Source organism: Leucoraja erinacea, chromosome 7, assembly GCF_028641065.1.
Source record: "Leucoraja erinacea ecotype New England chromosome 7, Leri_hhj_1, whole genome shotgun sequence".
NCBI classification, from domain to species: Eukaryota; Metazoa; Chordata; class Chondrichthyes; order Rajiformes; family Rajidae; genus Leucoraja; species Leucoraja erinaceus.
This window is the reverse complement of record NC_073383.1, coordinates 27147296-27167868: the sequence shown is the minus strand read 5'-3', so window position 1 is coordinate 27167868 and position 20573 is coordinate 27147296. Positions and strand designations below refer to the sequence as shown.

At 42.3% G+C, this 20573-nt stretch overlaps 1 protein-coding gene across 9 annotated transcripts in view; it reads right to left on the bottom strand.

The window, feature by feature from the left end:
- Positions 1 to 20573, bottom strand: part of LOC129698790 (myosin light chain kinase, smooth muscle-like) — a 258392-nt gene that overhangs the window by 129768 nt on the left and 108051 nt on the right. For all 9 annotated transcript variants that reach the window (XM_055638067.1, XM_055638068.1, XM_055638065.1 and 6 more), the window contains 5 exons: positions 13806 to 14013; positions 11777 to 11819; positions 8832 to 8994; positions 2684 to 2849; positions 947 to 968 (listed from right to left, as the gene is read on the bottom strand). In XM_055638067.1, the coding sequence (XP_055494042.1) occupies positions 947 to 968; positions 2684 to 2849; positions 8832 to 8994; positions 11777 to 11819; positions 13806 to 14013 (602 nt within the window). The remainder of the gene's footprint in view (positions 1 to 946; positions 969 to 2683; positions 2850 to 8831; positions 8995 to 11776; positions 11820 to 13805; positions 14014 to 20573) is intronic.

Genomic DNA, 20573 nt, shown 5'->3' with positions numbered 1-20573 from the left:
AGGACAGGCAGCATCTCTGGACAGAAAGAATGGGTGATATATCGGGTCGAGACTCTTCGACCCAAACATTCACCCATTCCATCTCTCCAGAGATGCTGCCTGAGTTATTCCAGAATTTCTTCTGTGTAAATCTGCAGTTCCTTCCACCAAATTGCTTTAATGAGCCCTTCTACAGATTTTGACAAATACAGGCGGCTTGAAGGGCAGCACAATGGCGCAGCAGTAGAGGTGCTGCCTTAAGCTGCCAGAGAGTCAGGTTCGATCCTGACCTCGGGTGCTGTCTGCGTGGCGTTTGCACGTTCTCCTTGTGACCACGTGGGTTCCCTCCGGGTGCTCCAGTTTCTTCCCACATTTCAAAGACATGCAGGTTTGTAGGTTAATTGGCATCTGTAAATTGCCCCTAGTGTGTAGGACATAGATCTAGTGTACGGGTGATCGATGTTCGGCGTGGACTCGGTAGACCGAAGGGCCTGTTTCCACGCTGTATCTCTAAACTATACAAAAATACAATATCATTTCAAACAAAGACAGGCCAAAAGTGCTGGAGTAACTCAGGTGGTCAGGCAGCATCTCTGGAGAAATTAGAAAAGTGACGTTTCAGGACACGATCTTTCTTCAAACTAATTGCACAGAAAGCTGGAAAAGAGGTGGGGAGCAGAACAAAGCCTGGCAAGTGATAGGTGGATACAGTAAGGGGGAGGGGTTGATAGGCAGATGGATATGGTTGAAAAAGGACAGAGACGAAAAGACAAAAAGTGAGAAATAAGGATAGAAGAAGTGCAAATTGTAAAGTCAGAGGAAGGAATATAGGTGGAAGGGGATTGGGGAGATGGAAGATGATAAAAATATGTAAATCCAGGTGGCACACAGGGAAGGGAGGGGAAGGAAAAAAATGTTTCGAAAATGTCTTAAACATGCCAAGCCTTTTATTGTAGCATATACTTACAGTCCAGTTGTAGCATCTTTACCTAAAAATAAAATAATGGAAGTTAACTGTGATGTCATTTTAATGAAACAAGTTTAAATGCCTGCTTCACGCTGAGGTTTATGCTTAAATATATATAGTATTTTGAAAGGGAAAATAAAGACAGTTTCCAAAGACAACTTTTGGTCACAAGGCCCTTGCTTCCTCGCCACTCTTGCAGTTTGGGACAAGTGATAATATATGTGTTTTATGATTTTTTTGGCTTTGGAGCGATTTCTGTCTTTAATTTGTGTATTGGTGATGTTCTTATTATTTATTTTACTCCGACTATATGTTTTTTCTCTTTTGTTAATTTCTGTAAGGTGTCCTTGAGACTTTGAAAGGCGCCCGCAAATAAAATGTATTATTATTATTATTATTATTATTATATATGGTTCCTTTCTCTAAAATGGGAGCTGCACAGAAGTAGGGCTAGAACAAGAAGTACTTTGGCACACACAAACATAAGTTAGTGCATTCTGCCTCTGACCATGTGGGTTTTCTCCGGGTGCTCTGTTTTCCTCCCACACTTCAAAGATGTGCAGGTTTGTAGATTAATTAGCTTCTGTAAATTGTCTCTCTTGTGTCGGATGGAACTAGTGTATGGGTGATCGATGGTTGGCGCGGTCTCGATGGGCCGAAGGGCCCGTTTCCACACTGTACCTCTAAACAAAAATTGTGATGGAGGGAGATGGAAATCTAGTCTTTCATTATTAATTATTATTATGATGTATCTGGGTTGAAACCATCTACTCTTGCAGACTCTGTCATGAGGTTGCAAGATAGGTTGGAATAAGCAAATTTTCCACTAGTCAGGAACAAAGCAGTTAGCACGGGTCTTGTTATTTCAGGGCATACACGATCCAATAAAGTGCAGATGTAAATCTCTCTTTCCATTTTCATATCAAGGATATCAAGATATCAAGGATGAGAAAGCTTAAGGTTTCTATTTCCAGAAATAAAAGAAAGAAAATAATTCCTAGTATTGGTTCCAGATGTTAAATGTGGTTATAAGATGCTTAAAACCCATGTCTTGATAAAGTTATTTAACACGAACATAAGACTTGTTAAAATTAGAAAAGTTAAATAAAATAATTGTTTACATATTCCAAAAACATGTTGCAATCTCAAAATTTACAAATTTATAAATTTTAATTTATAAATGTGATATACAATATATAAATATATTGTAAATTTATAATTATAAATGTATATTTATATATTGCATATCACATTTATAAATTATTAATTATAAATGTAAATATAGATTTATAAATTTAAGCAGCACAGTGGTGCAACTGGTCAAGCTGCTACCTCGCCGTGCTAGAAACCCGGGTTTAATCCAGACCTCGGGTACTGTCTGTGCGGAGTTTGCATGTTCTCCCTGTGACCGTGTGGGTTTCCTCCGGGTGCTCCGCCTCCCTCCCTCATCCTAAAGATGTTCATTGGCCTCGGTAAATTGTTCTTAGGATGCAGGGAGCGGATGGGAATGTGGGACAACATAGAACTAGTGTGAACAGGTGATTGATGGTTGCTGCGGACTTGGTGGGCCAAAGGTCCTATTTCCGTGCTGTATCTTTCTATCAATCAATCAAACAAAAAAAGGCCTTCCAAATAAAAACATCAAAGCCGATGTTGGACAAATACAAAGTTTTCAAATTCAAAGTTGAAACTCAAGAGAAACAATAATTTGTAAAATGTCCTCAAAAGGATCCGTACTTTGAATTGTGAGCTCGGCGGTGGCCAGTGCTTTCCCTGCACTGTTCTTCACTAAACACACAAAGCTTCCAGCATCCTCGCACTGTGCAGCGCAGATCTCCAGAAAATGGATCCCCGACCTCTCAAACATGTTGAAACGATTACTTTGCTGCAGCTGTACATCGTTCTAGGAAAGACAAAAGAGGTGCACTTTCACTTTAACCAAATGATGACTTCGCCTATCTGAAAGTAGTTATGACATCCATTTAAATAGCACCATAGTGTTAGCCTCCCAATGTTCAAATTTGGGATCATATTAATAAGAAGTTAGACACAAAATGCTGGAATAACTCAGCGGGACAGGCAGCATCTCTGGAGAGAAGGAATGTGTGAGTTACTCCAGCATTTTGTACCTATCTTCGGTTTAAACCAGCATCTGCAGTTCCTTCCTACACATCCCTATCATATTAACCAGTGCTTATTTAATCCTCATTTTATCTCAGTCTCAGAGCTGTTGCATTCATCAGTTCTATTCTACAATAAAGTGTTCCAAAAGAGATAATTTATAGCTGAAAGGTCACTCTCAAGACAGTTAAGAGTGTTTTATTGTCATAGGTCCTGAAACGAAACACTGAAATTCTTACTTGCAGCAGCACAACAGGTATATCAACATCGTACTCAGCAAATACCATAATGAACAATAAAGAAGTTTGCTGAATTAAAAAAAAGAACAATATTGTGCAAAGATTAAAACCAAGCCCAAAGTCCCTCATCCAACCCAGGCAGTTCATAGTTAGGAGTTTAGTTGGTTAGTGTTTAATAGCCTGATGGTTTGTAGGGAAGAAGCTGTTCCTTAACCTGGATGTTACAGTTTACAGGCTCCTATAGTTTCTCAGGTACTTAGTTTAGATTACTTTAGTTTAGAGATACAACGCGGAAACCGCCTTTCAGCCCACCGCGGAAACAGGCCTTTCTGTCCACACAAAGACAATGGATGTAGTGCTGCAGGAAATTCAATGATCTCATGTGTGATCAAGATCTTCAAGCATCACACTACCGAAGTGCCCTACTGACTTCAGGCTCTGCCCAGCCTCTGGAATCATAACCTTGAAGTCCTCATTCCATGACAGCATAGAATCTACAATACCGACACCTTGCATCCCAGTGAATTCCTCCCAATAAACTCGTATTAATTCTACACATTCTGCTACCCATGATGCAACAGCACCTGACCATGACCCTTTGAAGCAACTTTCAGCAGTTTAGTTCAGTTCAGTTCAGTTTAGAGATCCAGCATGGAAACAGGCCCTTCAGCCCACGCTGGAGTTACAAGGATAGGTGCCCATAGACAAAAACCATGTGATTCTGCTTTACTCTGAAGTTTTAAATGAGAATTATTCATATTTCATTTTACTTTAAGAAAGTGTGAAGTTGCAAAGTCCCTCCAAGTATGTTACTATCTGTTGCATAACAGATCCATTTTGTTCTAGTGCTCCAGATTGATTTAAACATCGCAAGCCACTGTTGGACTGGGTTATGGAGACTGGTCAATAGTGTAGGTCACCTTGATCTATATCTTGGGTTGGTTAAATGGTTCAGTCCTGTGGTTTTCATTGGAGCCTTTGCTGTCATCAAACCTTGTGCTTTTCTGGACTACTTCCAGCCCAGAAAATACATGATTAAAGTTGAGCAACACTTATAAGTCCATATAGTATTCTTCAACAATGAAGAGCCACTTGACTTTAGACAGAGACAGGGCGCAGAAACAGCGAGTCTGCGTAGACCAGCGATCGCCCCGTACACTAGCACTATCCTATACATTTGGGACAATTTGCAACTTTACCAAAGCAAATTAACCTACAAACCTGTACGTCTTTGAAGTGTGGGAGGAAACCAGAGCACCCGGAGAAAACCCACGTGGTCACATGGAAAAAATACACTCCCCACAGGCAGCACCCGAGATCTCTGATACTGTAAGGCAGCAACTCTACCACTGTGCCGCCACTTGAACAAATGTGTTCTTCCACCCCCCCCAAACACCCTCCGGCTTTTCTTCTCAAATAAATATCCTGGTAATATTTACAAGTCTAGAAATTAACAGGCTTCCTTGATCCCAGATTCCATACTCCAACTCACATCAGTAACAATTACGGTACCTATGAATTACAACTCCCTGCAGCATTTTAAGGAAATGTCCTTGGCTCCAATTTTGGATGGACTTTGAGCTAAGAGGGACAAGGGGAGTGCTCAACACAACACACCCAGGCCATTTGAGTTTGGAAGCCTCATTTTAATTTGCCTGCCAGATTTCTCACCCAATTTGCTGATTTAACATCCATTAACACTCAGCACTCATTTTTGACAAAGTAGGAAGACCTTTCTCAGGCACCATTTCTGGAGTCATGGATAGGTGACTTTTCGGGTCGGGACCCTTCTTCTGACTGAAGTCTAGAGTTTGAAGAAACAGACCAGAGTCTGAAGAAGAATCCTGACCCGAAACGTCACCTATCCGTGTTCTCGTTGGATTAGTTGAAGAATTAATTGCGGAACAATGGATCACACTTACGGCCAAAATATTCCAGCTCTCTGGAAATGCTCTTGGAAAAAGTTAGATGGGGGAAAAATATTCTGTTTACAGTCAGTGGTTCCATAAGCAATTTGGCACCAGGTCTTTTGAATGATTGCTGAGATTATCAACTCCACAAGCATCATCCCCAAGACCTGGAACCACTGCAGGAATGGCAATAACTTACTGGGCAAAAGTGCTGGAGTAACTCAGCGGGTCAGGCGACATATGTGGAGGGTTCAGGTTGTGACTCTTCTTTAGATTGTAGCAGCAGGGAGAAAGCTCGAAGAGAGGTGGGAGAGTGTGGCAAAGCTTGGCAAGTGATAAAAGGATACAAAGGTATACAAAAATGCTGGAGAAACTCAGCGGATGAGGCAGCATCTATGGAGAGAAGGAATAGGCGACGTTTCAGGTCGAGACCCTTCTTCAGACAGATGTCGGGGGGGGTAAAAAGAAAGGAAAAGGCGGAGACAGTAGCCTTGTGGGAGAGCTGGGAAGGGGAGGGGAAGGAGGGAGAAAGCAAGGACTTCCTGAAATTGGAGAAGTCAATGTTCATACCGCTGGGGTTTAAACTACCCAAGCGAAATATGAGGTGCTGTTCCTCCAACTTGCGCTGGGCCTCATTGTGGCAATGGACGAGGCCCAGGATAGAAAGGTCGGATTTGGAATGGGAGGGGGTGTTGAAGTGCTGAGCCACCGGGAGATCAGGTTTGTTATTGCGAACTGAGCGGAGGTGTTGGGCGAAGCGATCGCCAAGCCTACGCTTGGTCTCACCAATGTAGGGAAGTTGGAGTAGGTGCAGGTGAACCTCTGCCTCACCTGGAAAGACTGCTTGGGTCCTTGGATGGAGTTGAGGGGGGAGATAAAGCGACAAGTGTAGCATTTCCTGTGGTTGCAAGGGAAAGTACCCGGGGAGTGGCTGGTTTGGGTGGGAAGGGACGAATTGGCCAGGGTCCCTTCGATTTTTCCACCATCTGCCGTTCTTTCTTAAACAAAGGACGCAAAATGTTGTTGGAGTAACTTTGCGGGTGGGGCAGCATCTCTGGGGAACATGGATATGTGATGTTTCGGGTCAGGACCCTTCTTTAGATTGTAGTAGCAGGGAGAAAGCTGGAAGAGAGGTGGGGGAGCAGCCTGGCAAGTGATAGGTGGATACAGATAAGGTGGGTTGATTGGCAAATGGGTGGAGTCGCTTTTATACTGTGGTGACCAAAATTGCACACAATATACCAGTTGTCGACTGACCAATATTTTATAAAACCTCTACAGAGACTTCCCTGATCTTCTATGCCCCAGCTAAGAAAGGCTACATCACATACTGTGTGTCTTCTGCACTATCCTAAATACCTGTGCTTCCACCATCAAGGTGCTTTGAACTCTTGGTCTCTTGTCCTCAATACACCTTCGGACCCAACCATCCATTGTGCATGACTTATCCTATATGACCACACAATATTCCATTCAAAGGATTAAATTCCATTACCAGCTGATCAATATCTTTTCTCGATCTTGAGAATACTCCCTTCACTCTCCACACACCATCAATTGTCGTGTGCAAGCACAGTCTAAACCACCAGCCCAATTTAGCAATGACCTTTGCTGAGTTCAAATGTAAAGGCTAAATTGCAAGTATGATCAGTGAAATTTTATAGTCTTTTTCTGTTATTTGGAAATAGCTCAGAAGTGCTTTCTGAAAGCTAATCTGAAATCCAGACTTATTGACTGCAACTATAACTTATTGGAAGCTGTCTTTCATGCAGTAGTAAAGCTTTTAAAATGTATTAGATGAAGGTGCCCTTTGGCAGCATGGTCTGAAATCTTGCAGCTGGAATAAGTAATAAGAGTAATGCAAATTAACGAAGAAAAACCGAGGGACAAGGTTGGGAGAGGGATCTATGGAAATTATTGGAGGTCTTCTTCATATTTTGAAGAAAAAAGATAAGATCAGTTTGCAGAGGGGTGATTAGAGCTGAAATCTTGGGGGTTTAGTAGAAACCATTTTTTTTCCTATGGATCTTTTCGAGGAAAAATTGTGACATTTTCAAGATATTATTACTTCAGTTCAGAAATACATGTGTGTCTGAGCAACCCCTCTTAAATGTTTTACATCTCTCCCTCTGGCGTTACATTTCTTCACTCCTTATTTTGTCTCCTTTACTTCTCCAGCCTTCGTCACCTACTCTCCCCATATCCCAAACAACCCCCCTCACCTGTATTCTTCTATCGCTTACTCGGCTTTCTTCCACCCCCACAGGCTCCAGCTTTCTCTCCCCAACTCCAATCAGTCTGCAGAAAGGTGCCAACTTAAAATGTCACCTGTCCATTCTCTTCACAGATGCTGCCTGGCCCACTGGGTTGCCCCCAGCTCTGAAGAGCCTGTTACTGTGCTGTCCTGATCTCACATTCAGTGAATCAGAGGTCTTATTTTCCTATTGCCTTTGTGCTTGGTATAAGCCATTACCATTCATCAATTCACAATTAACAGAAGGAGGAATTCCTTTAGCTGGAGGGTGGTGAATCTGTGGGATTCAGTGCCACATATGACTGTGGGGGCCAAGTCATTGGGTATTTTTAAGGCGGAGATTGACATATTCTTGATTAGTAAGGGTATCAAAGGTTACCGGGAGAAGGCAGGAGAATGGGGTTAAGAGTGAAAGGTAGATCAGCCATGATTGAATGGCAGAACAGACTTGATGAGCCTAATGGAATACATTTTGCTCCAATGTCTTATGGTCTATCCTTTGAGAGATATTCCCTTTGTTCTATTTATCCATCCCACACCTTCTCCACAACAATAACTTACTTTATATGAATGATCCCAAGAATGGGAAGGTTAACCTATGATGAGTGTTTGTCGGCACTGGGCCTGTACTCGCTGGATTTTAGAAGAATGTGGGGGACCTCATTGAAACATACAGAATAGTGAAAGTCTTGGATAAAGTGGATGTGAAGAGGATGTTGCCACTAGTGGGAGAGTCTAGGACTAGAGGTCATAGACTCAGGATTAAAGGACGTTCTTTTCGTAAGGAGATGAGGAGAAATTTATTTTGTTAGAGGGTGGTGAATCTGTGTAATTCTTTGCCACAGAAGGCTGTGGAGGCCAAGTCAGTAGATATTTTTAAGGCAGAGAGAGATAGATTCCTGATTAGTATGGGTGTCAGAGGTTATGGGGTTATGGCAGGAGAATGGGGTTAAAAGGTAGAGATAGATCAGCCATGATTCAATGGCGGAGTAGACTTGATGGGCCGAATGGCCTAATTCTGCTCCTATCACTTATGACTTTTATTATTCTTTATGTTCCGAAACATTAACACTGCTTCTCTTTCCAGAGATTTTGCCAGACTTGCTCTGTGTTTCCAGCATTATCTCATTTCATCTCCGGAATGAAGTTGGTCTTGGCATCTTGTTCGGTACAAGCATTCTGGGCCAGACCTGTTCCTGTGCTATACTGTTCTATGTTCTGTGTTCTAACACATAGAAAGGTTAGATTGATCAGGATTGCCATGTAACTCCTTAAACATTATACCTGATGTTGCATTTCATACATATCTGCATTAATTCTTAAAGCGACGTTTGATCTTACGGGAGTCAATAAATCTTTACCTTCAGCCAGGTAACATGAGGTTGTGGCCGTCCTGTTATCTTACAGGAGAATTTGCCGTTCTGTCCTTCTTTGATAATGAGTCGCGTTGGCTTTGTGACAAATTTCGGAGGACTTTCACCCCATATACTGGGTCTATTTTCAATCGACTGTGTAGAATAGCGACTGCCAACAAAATAAAAACTTACTATTTAAAACTTTTTAAACAACATTTACAAACTTTTCAAGAAAAATAAATCAGGTGTGACCAAGTCCTGGCTTGGTCACACCTTTTTGAGAGGATATAAATGTCTTCCACATTTGATATAATTAATACTTCATTTCAGAGTTCTGTCCTAGATTAGCAAAAATGCAGTGAGGTGCATTAGCTTAAATTCATTTGTTGGATGGAGCCCAACAAATAATCCAAATTGCAATGGGAATGTAGCTAGCCGTAAGTCAGCAACTTAGTTTGCCATTACAGTATAGATACACACCCTTTAATTGGTGCAACTGCCGCAAAGCAAAAAAATCTATTCCATAACTTTTTGTAAAATCTATAATTAAATATAGCTGGGATAATTATCTGATGAAGCTCAAGATAAAGTGGGAATATTCTAAAAAATGGCTGACCTTCTATTAGGATCTGCAGCATCTGTTTTACCTTTAATTTCCCTAACGTTAGACATACGACTTTAGATACAGGCCCTTTAGTTAGCGATGTTATAATACCTATCTTCAGCGGCGCTGCAGTTCTGCCACTGGCCGTTTGCGTGGCTTTGGCGCCTTTGAGGGGGGGGGGGGGGGGGGGGGGGGGGGGGGGGGGGGGGGGGGGGGGGGGGGGATCAAAATGCTGTTTTCTCCTGCCTGTCCGAGATATATTTTCTCGGGCTGCTAGCTGATGCAGAAAAATCATTCCGACTTCCGTTCTCTGAAGTTTTTTTAAAAATCGGGGGACAATTTAATCCCTGGAGTAAAATAAAAAGCTACTTCTAATGCCGTCAATGCCTACAAAGGGACGGATCTCACGTAGGGGACAAAACAAAATGTAAGTTGTTTATTTTACATATAAACTTGCTTCTTAGGATGACTTTAATCAAAATTTCTTTGGCGATAATGTGATTTTGGCCCCATACGAACTGGCAGTATTTTCCTGCCGATATGGGGTTCAAATTCACTGCAACCACAACGTTCCAATCGATCGCGTTCCACAAAAACCCACTCACAAAATGATTTAAATGCCCATTAATTTACGGGCATTAAACACTAAATTCCTTCCATTTGGCCTATAAATTCATGACAATGAGATATAAAAATCATGTTATATTGTGAATTCTTGTGTGAATGTTATTTGGACACTTAGGCTATTTAAAAATATTAACCTTTTCTTAAAAAATGGATAGATGTTTAGATCTAGTAATTGAATATTGTAATTAGCTACAATTAGGTAACTAACTAATTATATTTAATTTCAGGTCATCCAAGTAAGATTGTTTCATATTTGTTTCAGAATGCTTCAATCTATAATAACTGAAAATTTCATTCAGTTCTCTTAATTCTTAAGAAAGTTATGGGCTTTTGACTGTCCTCGATCACAGCTTTTGAATTAAGTCAATGGAAAAGCAATAGAGAACAAGATGCTAATTTCAGAGTATGAAAATGGCCATAACTTTTTTAATACTGAATATATGAAAGTGAATTAGGTGTCAAATTAATCTTCTTTTTATGCTTTATCCGATGGGATAAATTGCAGACTTGATTTTTAAAATCTCAAAATTTTGTGACATTGCTACTTTAGTCCACCAAGTCCACGCCGACCAGTACACTAGCACTATCCTACGCACTAGGGACAATTTACAGAAGCTAATTAACCAACAAACCTGTACATCTTTGGAATGTGGGTGGACCTGGAGAAAACCCTTGTGGTCACAGCGAGAATGTACAGTATAATACTATACAGACAGCTTCAAGAATATGACAATACAACACTTTGGTTCTCTACGCATAGTGGAAGGAGCGATCCCAATACTGTCCCTCCCCCCAAGCCCCCCCCCCCCCCCCCCCCCCCCTGAACCATTGCACCATGATAACTTCATCCATGTGCAAGGTTCTGCACAGTGGCTCTGGGGAAACTCGGTACAAAAATACTAATGCCACATTAATATTTGCAAATTAGCAAATACCATGTGCTGTAAAGATGGACTTTATAAGCAGTAACAATTTTAACAATTGGCTTCATCTTTAAAATGAAATATGAAATATTACAAACAGTTTGCCTTAGAGATAAAGCCATTTCCTGATTAGTTGTAAAGGTGTTGCCACAGTCTTAATTGTACTTCCTGAAAGCCCTTGACAAAGCTTCACATAATTAACTTTAATTTGTGAAATTTCAGGATAAATGCTTGGGAACAAATAAGAAATTAGCCAGAAAGCATAAACACTACATAATAGATTTCTGTCACATTGTAAGACAGTAATTTGGTTTAGTTTAGAGATGCAGCGTGGAAACAGGCCCTTTGGTCCACCAAGTGCACGCCAACCACTGATCACTGTTTACACTAGTTCTATGTTATCCCACTTTCTCATCCACTCGCTATATATGAGGGGCAATTTACAGAGGTCAATTAACCTAAAAACATCCAGGTTTTGGGATGTGGAATGAAACCGGAGTGCATGGAAGAACGGAGTCACAGGGAGAACATGCAAACACCACACAGACAATTCTTGAAGATATAATTGAACCCGGATATCTAGTGCTGTGGGCAGCAGCTCTACCAGCTGTGCCACTGTGTTATCTATTGAGGAGCACTGGAGAATAGCGTTAAATGCATTACACGTTTTGTCTAGATATATATATATTGTGTGCCTAATCAACCCTTCCCACTACTATCAAATGGCAGAACCCAGATGAAGCTACAAATTTCAACATGAAGCACAATGAATTGGCAATGTATTGTTAATCATCTACCTGGAGCTGTTGGAAGGCCATCCATATTTCCTGCCAGTTTCCTCTGTAAAAAAATGGATGATTGATGAAGAGACTTGCATGAAATTAAGCTTCTCAGAACTCTTGACTGTATGTTACTGTAAACTGCAGAGTTAGATATCCATGCTGAAACTAGGAAATGCAGATGTTGGTTTACAGAAAAATACACAAAATGCTGGAGAAGCTCAACGGGCCAGGCAGTATCTCTAGAGAACATGAAAGAAAGATCCTGACCAGAAACATCAGTTATCCATGTTCTTCAGTCATATTGCCTGACTTGCTGAGTTTCTCCAGCACTTTGTCTCTTTTTTTACATATCCATGCTGTTGATCTTTGAGACATACACAGGTATGCATCATGCATGTGATACTAAACCCATATCCTTGGTCAGGCATATCAATAGCAATATCAAGTTCATGCTTTGGTCTCTAGTGCAAATCACTAAATATTGATTTCTGTAAAAATGTTGATAATGTCATAATATGAATCTTCAGAGCTTAGAGATAGCACGTGGAAACAGGCCCTTCAGCCCACCATGTCCATGCCGACCAACAATCACCCAAACACAAATTCTTCCTGCACACTCGGGACAATTTACAGATCCAATTAACTTACAAACCCACACGTCTTTGGGATGTGGGAGGAAACCGGAGCATCCAGAGAAAACCCACACGGTCACAGGGAGATCGTGAAAATTCCATACTAACAGCACATGAGGTCAGGATCGAACCCAAGTCAAGTCAAGAGAGTTTATTGTCTGATAGGACAATTAAATTCTTGATTGCTGCAGCACAACAGAATATTGTAGGCATAAATACAGATCAGATCAGTGCATCCATATACCATAGAATATACATATATACACACACATAAATAAACAGATAAAGTGCAATAGGCTGTTATAGTTCAGAGTTTGCTTGAAGTTGTGTTTAATAGTCTGATGTCTGTGTGGAAGAAGCTGTTCCTGAACCTGGATGTTGTAGATTTCAGACTCCTGTACCTTCTACCTGATGGCAGCAGAGAGATGAGTGTGTGGCCTGGATGGTGTGGGTCCTTGATGATGCTGGCAGCCTTTGTCAGCTGGCAATCCGGGTCTCTGACGCTGTAAGACAGCAACTCTACTGCTGTTTATGCAAGGAAATTCCCTGAGGGAATGGAGGGGTATGGATCATGTGCAGGCAGATGGGAGTTGATCCTGGTATCATATTTGGCATGGACATTGAGAGTTGTAGGGCTTCTTCTTGTGCTGTACTGTTCTATGTTCTATGAAACACGCTGTACAGGTACATGGTTGGTGCAGAGTTTACAAGTAGACTAAAATATTTATTGTTCAAAATATGTCTGAAATAAATCAATAAAATGGAAGGGGGTCACAGGAAGTCTGTTTTTAATTTAGTTTAGTTTAGTTTCGAGGTACAGTGTGGAAACAGGTCCTTTGGCCCACCGACTATCAATTAACCTTCACACTAGTTCTTTGATATCCCGCTTTCAATCTCTACACACTAGGGGCAAATTACAGAAGTCAACTAACACCAAACCTGCGCATGTTTGGGATGTGGGTGGAAACTGGAGCATCCGATGAAAAACGACACGGTCACAGGGTGAATGTGCAAATTCCCCACATGGTCAGGATGGTCAGGATCTAACCGTGGTCTCTGGCTCTGTGCGGCAGCAGCTCTACCAGCTGTGCCATTGTGCCACCCTGTGGGACACTGACAGATAACTCCCAGGATGTGAAGGCTTGGCTCTTCCCTGAAGCCTGTTTGCTGTGTTATGAATAACAATCATCTCCCCAACTGGAACTACAGATTCTGGTTTACACCGAAGATAGACACAAAATGCTGTAATATAACTCAGCGGGACAGGCAGCCTCTCTGGATAGGAGGAATGGGTGACATTTCGGGTCGAGACCCTTCTTCAGTTGCGGGAGTCACAGAGATGAGGAAGGCTAAGGTGTGAACACGAGACATCAAAAGAGATGAGTATTAAGCGATGAAGATAAAGAACTCACCAGTCACTGTTAACTCCACTGTTACCTGTCGAGCACCAGCGACATTGGCAGTTTCACAGGTAAACTTGCCCGCATCTTCTTTCTGCACTTCTTTAATGAGCAAGCTAAAAGTTCCGCGTGAACTTTGTTCAGTAACGTACCGATCATCCTTTGGGACAAGCTGCCCGTTCTTGTACCAGCTGATGTGAGGTTCTGGGTGCCCCCTTACCTGAAAAGAACAACGATTATTAACAATGATCAGCAATATTCTTATGCAAAGCACAAAGGCTATGGGAAAGGAAGTCCTATATTGAATTAATGGAGAGAATATAGACCAGCACAGTACAGGAACCCTCCAGCCCACAATGTCTGTGCCAAACACGAGGCCAATGCTAACTCTTATCTGCCTGCATTTAATCTATTCCCTGCATATATACCTGCCAATCTAAAACTCTCTTTTAAACTTTGCCTCTCTCACCTTAAGGCTATGCCCTCTTGTATTTGATATTTCCATCCATGGGAAAAGGGATTTGACTGTCGACCCCTTTCATAATTTTATGTACTTCTGTCAGGTCTCCCCTCAACCTCCGGCGTTCCAGAGAAAACAATCCAAGTCTGTCCAACTTTTCGCTGCAGCCAATACTCCCTCATCCAGGCATCATGCTGGTAAACCTCCTCTGCACTCTTCCCAAAGCCTCCACATCCTGTAATAGGGTGACCAGAACTGCATGCAATACTCCAAATGCAGCCTTACCAAAGTCCTATAAAGCTGCTTGATGACTTCCTAACTCTTCCAATCAATGTCCCGAAAGCAAACATACCATATGCAAGATGTAAGATGGGCAAAATACAGTGCCCTCCATAATGTTTGGGACTAAGACCCATAATTTATTTATGTGCCTCTGTACTCCACAATTTGAGATTTGTAATAGAAAAAAAAAATCACATGTGGTTAAAGTGCACATTGTCAGATTTTATTAAAGGGTATTTTTATACATTTGGGTTTCACCATGTAGAAATTACAGCAGTGTTTATACATAGTTCCCCCATTTCAGGGCACCATAATGTTTGGGGCACATGGCTTCACAGGTGTTTGTAATTACTCAGGTGTGTTTAAATGCCTCCTTAATGCAGGTATAAGAGAGCTCTCAGCACCTAGTCTTTCCATCACCTTTGGAAATGTTTATTGCTGTTTATCAACATGAGGACCAAAGTTGTGCCAATGAAAGTCAAATAAGCCATTATGAGACTGAGAAACAAGAATAAAACTGTTGGAGACATCAGCCAAACCTTAGAACATCATTAAGAAGAAAGAGAGCACTGGTGACCTTACTAATCGCAAAGGGACTGGCAGGCCAAGGAAGACCTCCACAGCTGATGACAGAAGAATTCTCTCTATATTAACGAAAAATCCCCAAACACCTGTCCGACAGATCAGAAAAACTCTTCAAGAGTCAGGTGTGGATTTGTCAATGACCACTGTCCGCAGAAGACTTCATGAACAGAAATACAGAGGCTACACTGCAAGATGCAAACCGTTGGTTAGCCACAAAAATACGGTGGCCAGGTTACAGTTTGGCGAGATGTGCTTAAAAGAGCAACCACAGTTCTGGAAAAAGGTCTTGTGGACAGATGAGACGAAGATTAACTTATATCGGAGTGATGGCCAGAGCAAAGTATGGAGGAGAGAAGGAGCTGCCCAAAATCCAAAGTATACCATCATATCTGTGAAACACAGTGGTGTGGGTGTTATGGCCTGGGCATGTATGGCTGCTTAAGGTACTGGCTCACTTATCTTCATTGATGATACAACTGCTGATGGTAGTAGCATAATGAATTCTGAAGTGTATAGACACATCCTATCTACTCAAGTTCAAAAGAAATGCCTCAAAACCCATTGGCCGGCGGTTCATTCTACAGCAAGACAATGATCCCAAACATACTGCGAAAGCAACAAAGGAGTTTTTCAAAGCTAAAAAAATGGTCAATTCTTGAGTGGCCAAGTCAATCACCCGATCTGAACCCAATTGAACATGCCTTTTATATGCTGAAGAGAAAACTGAAGGGGACTAGCCTCTCAAAACAAGCATAAACTAAAGATGGCTGCCATACAGGCCTGGCAGAGCATCACCAGAGAAGGCACTCAGCAACTGGTGATGTCCATGAATCGCAGACTTGGGCGTTGGGGGACCGAAGGGCCTGTTCCTGTGCTGTATTTTTCTACACTCTACGTTTAGTATAGATTTGTTGGAAACATAGAAACAAAGAAAAATAGGTGCAGGAGTAGGCCATTCGGCCCATCGAGCCAGCACTGCCATTCAATATGATCATGGCTGATCATCTAAAATCAGTACCCCGTTCCTGCTTTTTCCACATATCCCTTAATTCTTTTAGCCCTAAAGCTAAATCTAACTTTCTCTTGAAAATATCCAATTAATTGGCCTCCACTGCCTTCTGTGGCAGAGAATTCCACAGATTCACAACTCTCCGGGTGAAAAGGTTTTTCCTCATCTCAGTCCTAAATGGCCTACCCCTTATTCTTAAACTGTGACCCCTGGTTCTGGACTCCCCCAACATCGGGACCATTTTTCCTGCATCTATTCCTGTTGCCATGGTGAGGGTAATTGTACGATTACAGAAGATCACGGCACCTTATAATGCCATTCAGACCATCTTATATAGACATTGCACATATTACACATATACAGTATATTATGTATAGATATAAGGTCCATCTGTTCTGAGGTAAAGAGCACTGTGGTGTTCAAATGTGTTTTGAGCTTTCCATAAACCAGTGAGTGACCTTGTATGTGAAATCTCCCACTTCTTTTAATTCTGGATATTGTTTCAAACTTCAATTCAATGCAATTCCTGGCTGCACCACTAGAGGTCCTACTTATATTCCCCATGTGAAAATATGCACTCGGCAGATAATCTTTGTAAACAACTGGACTCCAGTCTGATTGCCCTTACCACATTACCATTTTTGCACAATTTTTGTCCCAGTTCTTAATTATTCAGAACTGACATCATGCACAGAAATATCTCCTCATTGTCAGACGTTCAAAATTGCTTGAAAACAGAAAATGGGCTTTTATCAAGACATTGGCTCCCCTACCAGACAGCACAATCTGAAACATTACAGCAACTCAACTATTTTTCCTGTATTACTCTAAAAGCACACATTCATTTTTTTAAGTACCAATGATCACAGATATTCCTAGAGTGGTTAATTGAAAACATTCAGATTCTTGGAATCTACAACAGATTTGATGAAAATTAGATCAATTTCCAAGATGATCCGGTGTTATCATGTTGACTTTTTTTTTATCTTGAACTTCGCCTTACAATAACATAACTTTCATCTTGGAATTAATTGAGCAGAAATACTGGGTATGTACATCCCCAAATAGCTCAGGACTACTCTTTAGTTGTCAACAATTCTATCAACAACTAAAGAGTGGTCCTGAGCTACTATCCACTGCATTGGAGACCCCTGGACTACCTTTAATCAGACTTACTGGACTTTATCTTGTACTAAATGATACTCCCTTTATCCTGTATCTGTACACCGTGGATGGCTTGATTATATATTATGAGCGGAAAAGGATGCAGAAAGTTGTAACCACTGCCCAGTCCATCATCGGCTCTGACCTCCCCACCATCGAAGGGGACGTATTGCAGTCGCTGCCTCAAAAAGGCAGCCAACATCATCAAGGACCCACACCATCCTGGCCACGCACTCATCTCTCCGCTACCAACGGGCAGAAGGTACAGGAGCCTGAAATCTGTTACATCCAGGTTCAGGAATAGCTACTTCCCCACAGCCATCAGGCTACTAAACTCGCCAACAAACAGACTCTGAACTGTAACAGCCCATTGCACTTTATCTGCTTATTTATGTGTATATTGAACTGAACTGTTCTGTATTTTTGCTTACTATATTCTGTTGTGCTGCAGCAAGCAAGAATTTCATTGTCCTATCTGGGACACATGACAATAAACTGTCTTGACATGACTATATTCATGTATAGTCTTTCCACTGAGAGGTTAGCACGCAACATAAAATTGTCACTGTACCTTGTTACACATGACAATAAACTAAACTTAATATTTACCTTTTAATCCCCACCCTTCCCCCCCCCTCTTACACCTTTCCCATCCCTTCCATCTATGTCCATCCTTCCAGTTTTGGACCAGGAGACATAGGAGCGCAATTGGACCATCGAGTCTACTCCGCCAGTTGGTTACGGCTGATCTATTTCTCCCTCTCAACACATTCGCGCTGGAACCTTTGACGCCCTTCCTCATTATTACACTGCATCTCTTCTTTCCTTACCTGACACCTTTATGTCCCCTCCTCACCTCCAGCCTTTGTCACTATCTCCAAACATTGCCAATCACACTCCATCCTCTCACCTGTCTCCACCCATCACTCGCCAGGATTTACCCCACCCTCGTCTTTCTTCCAACTTTCTCGCCCCTCCTCCAATCAGTTTGAAAAAGGGTCCAGAACCTGAAACATCGTCTGTTCATTCCCTCCCACAGATGTTGCCTAATCCACTGAGTCCCTAAATGTAATCATGCATTGTCTTTCTGTTGACAGGTTAGCATGCAACAAAAGCTTTTCACTGTCCCTCGCTACTGGTGACAATAAACAAAACTGAACTCAGCACTTCGTGTTTTACTCAAGGTTCCAGTATCTGCCGCCCCTTATGTCATAATTTGAAATAGGAACTATGGGATACACTCTGGAAGATGGGAGCGGAAATTTCCTGAATCCACTTGGAAATGAGAGGTGGATTTTCCTTGCCAGCCATTGTCCCAATTCATTTTGGAAAAGAACTTCAAGTGATTAAAAGTTCAGTAGCTTGTGCCCTTGCTGGGTGTAATTAGTAATGAACCAGCAAACTTTGGATGCACAGTGATGGGTGGGTTTGATGTGGAATAACACTATTCAAAGTGTATAAGAATGAACTGCAGATGCTGGAAAATCGGAGGTAGATAAAAATGCTGGGGCAGCTCAGTGGGTGAGGCAGCATCAGAGGAGCAAAGGAATAGGTGACGTTTCGGGTCAAGACCCTTCTTCAGACTGATGTGGGGGTGGTGGGGGCGGGAAGAAGAAAGGAAGAGGCGGAGACAGTGGACTGAGGGAGAGCTGGGAAGGGGAAAGAGGGAGAAAACAAGGACTGCCTGAAATTAGAAAAGTCAATGTTCATACCGCTGGGGTGTAAACTTCCCAAGCAAAATATGAGGTGCTGCTCCTCCTTTAATTTACAGTGGGACTCACTCTGGCCATGGAGGAGGCCCAGGACAGAAAGGTCGGATTCGGAATGGGAGGGGGAGTTGAAGTGCTGAGCCACCGGGAGATGAGGTTGGTTATTGTGAACTGAGCAAAGGTGTTGGGCAAAGCGATCGCCAAGCCTACGCTTGGTCTCACCGATGTAGAGCAGCTGACACCTAGAGCAGCGGATGCAATAGATGAGGATGGAGGAGGTGCAGGTGAACCTCTGCCGCACCTGGAAAGACTGCTTGGATCATTGGATGGAGTCAGGGGGGCAGGTAAAACGACAAGTGTAGCATTTCCTGCAGTTGCAAGGGAAAGTGCCAGGGGAGGGGGTTGTTTGGGTGGGAAGGGACGAATTGACCAGGGAGTTACGGAGGGAGTGGTCTCTGCAGAAAGCCGAAGGAGGAGGGGATGGGAAGATGTGGCCAGCGGAGGTGGCGAACATGTCAGAGGATTATCTGTTGTATGTGACGGCTGGTAGGGTGGAAGGTGAGGACAAGGGGGACTCTGCCCTTGTTACGAGTGGGGGGGATGGGGAGTGAGAGCAGTGTAACGGGGTATAGAAGAGACTCTGGTGAGAGCCTCATCTATAGTTAAAGAGGGGAACCCCCGTTCCCTAAAGAATGAGGACATCTTCGATGCCTGGGTTTGGAACACCTCATCCTGTGAGCTACATTATAACAACATGGAGGAATATGGTCCAAATACGGGCAAATAGGACATCTTAGTCGAAAAGAATGACTTTGGCTGAAGGGACATTTACCGTGCTGTATGATTCTATGAATCTATGGCATGGAGAGTTGGTTAAATGCATCCCCTTGACATAGAATGATTTAAGTTCTGGAAAAGTGTTTTTTATTCTGACAGTTTCTGAGCAGTAAGTGTAAGTGTTACATTTTTCAATTTCACATTTGAGAAAATGCCGTCTCTCTCCTTGATGAGGTTTGGTATTGGACCGATGAATGTACACTTGCTAAACCTTATCCGTTATGAAGTTTGAAGCATGATTCTCCAAACTAACAGGAACCGAGCCTCGTAACATCAACTGTCCAGTGTTGCCAACGGAAAGAAAATCTCACATTTACACACCATCTTATGTCCAATCGGGAAATGCCAATCTAATTGTGGGCAGCATGTTGGCTCTGTACAGCAGCTTGGTAGAGATCAGTGACACGCTGGAAGCCCATGTTTGAGGTACCTGTCATCACATGGGAGGCACCATCCAGGGTCAATACAGATGTGGGACAGTATTCGTTTGGTGGTTCAACTAATGCTCCTTGAAGTTGCTCAAGTGATCCAAACAAAAAAATAGCATTTACGTTCACTCCAGCACCATCACAGCCCACTCAATTCACATTGCCTCATATCAAGAGATTTGGAATGCTGGCTATTTCTGCCTCAATAATTCTTCTTCTTACCAAAGGCCCTTGGGCATGGGTTCAACAGGGATTAGAGAGGCGTGTGCTGTCCACAGTGAATTATCTTCCATTGACTGTACTTGT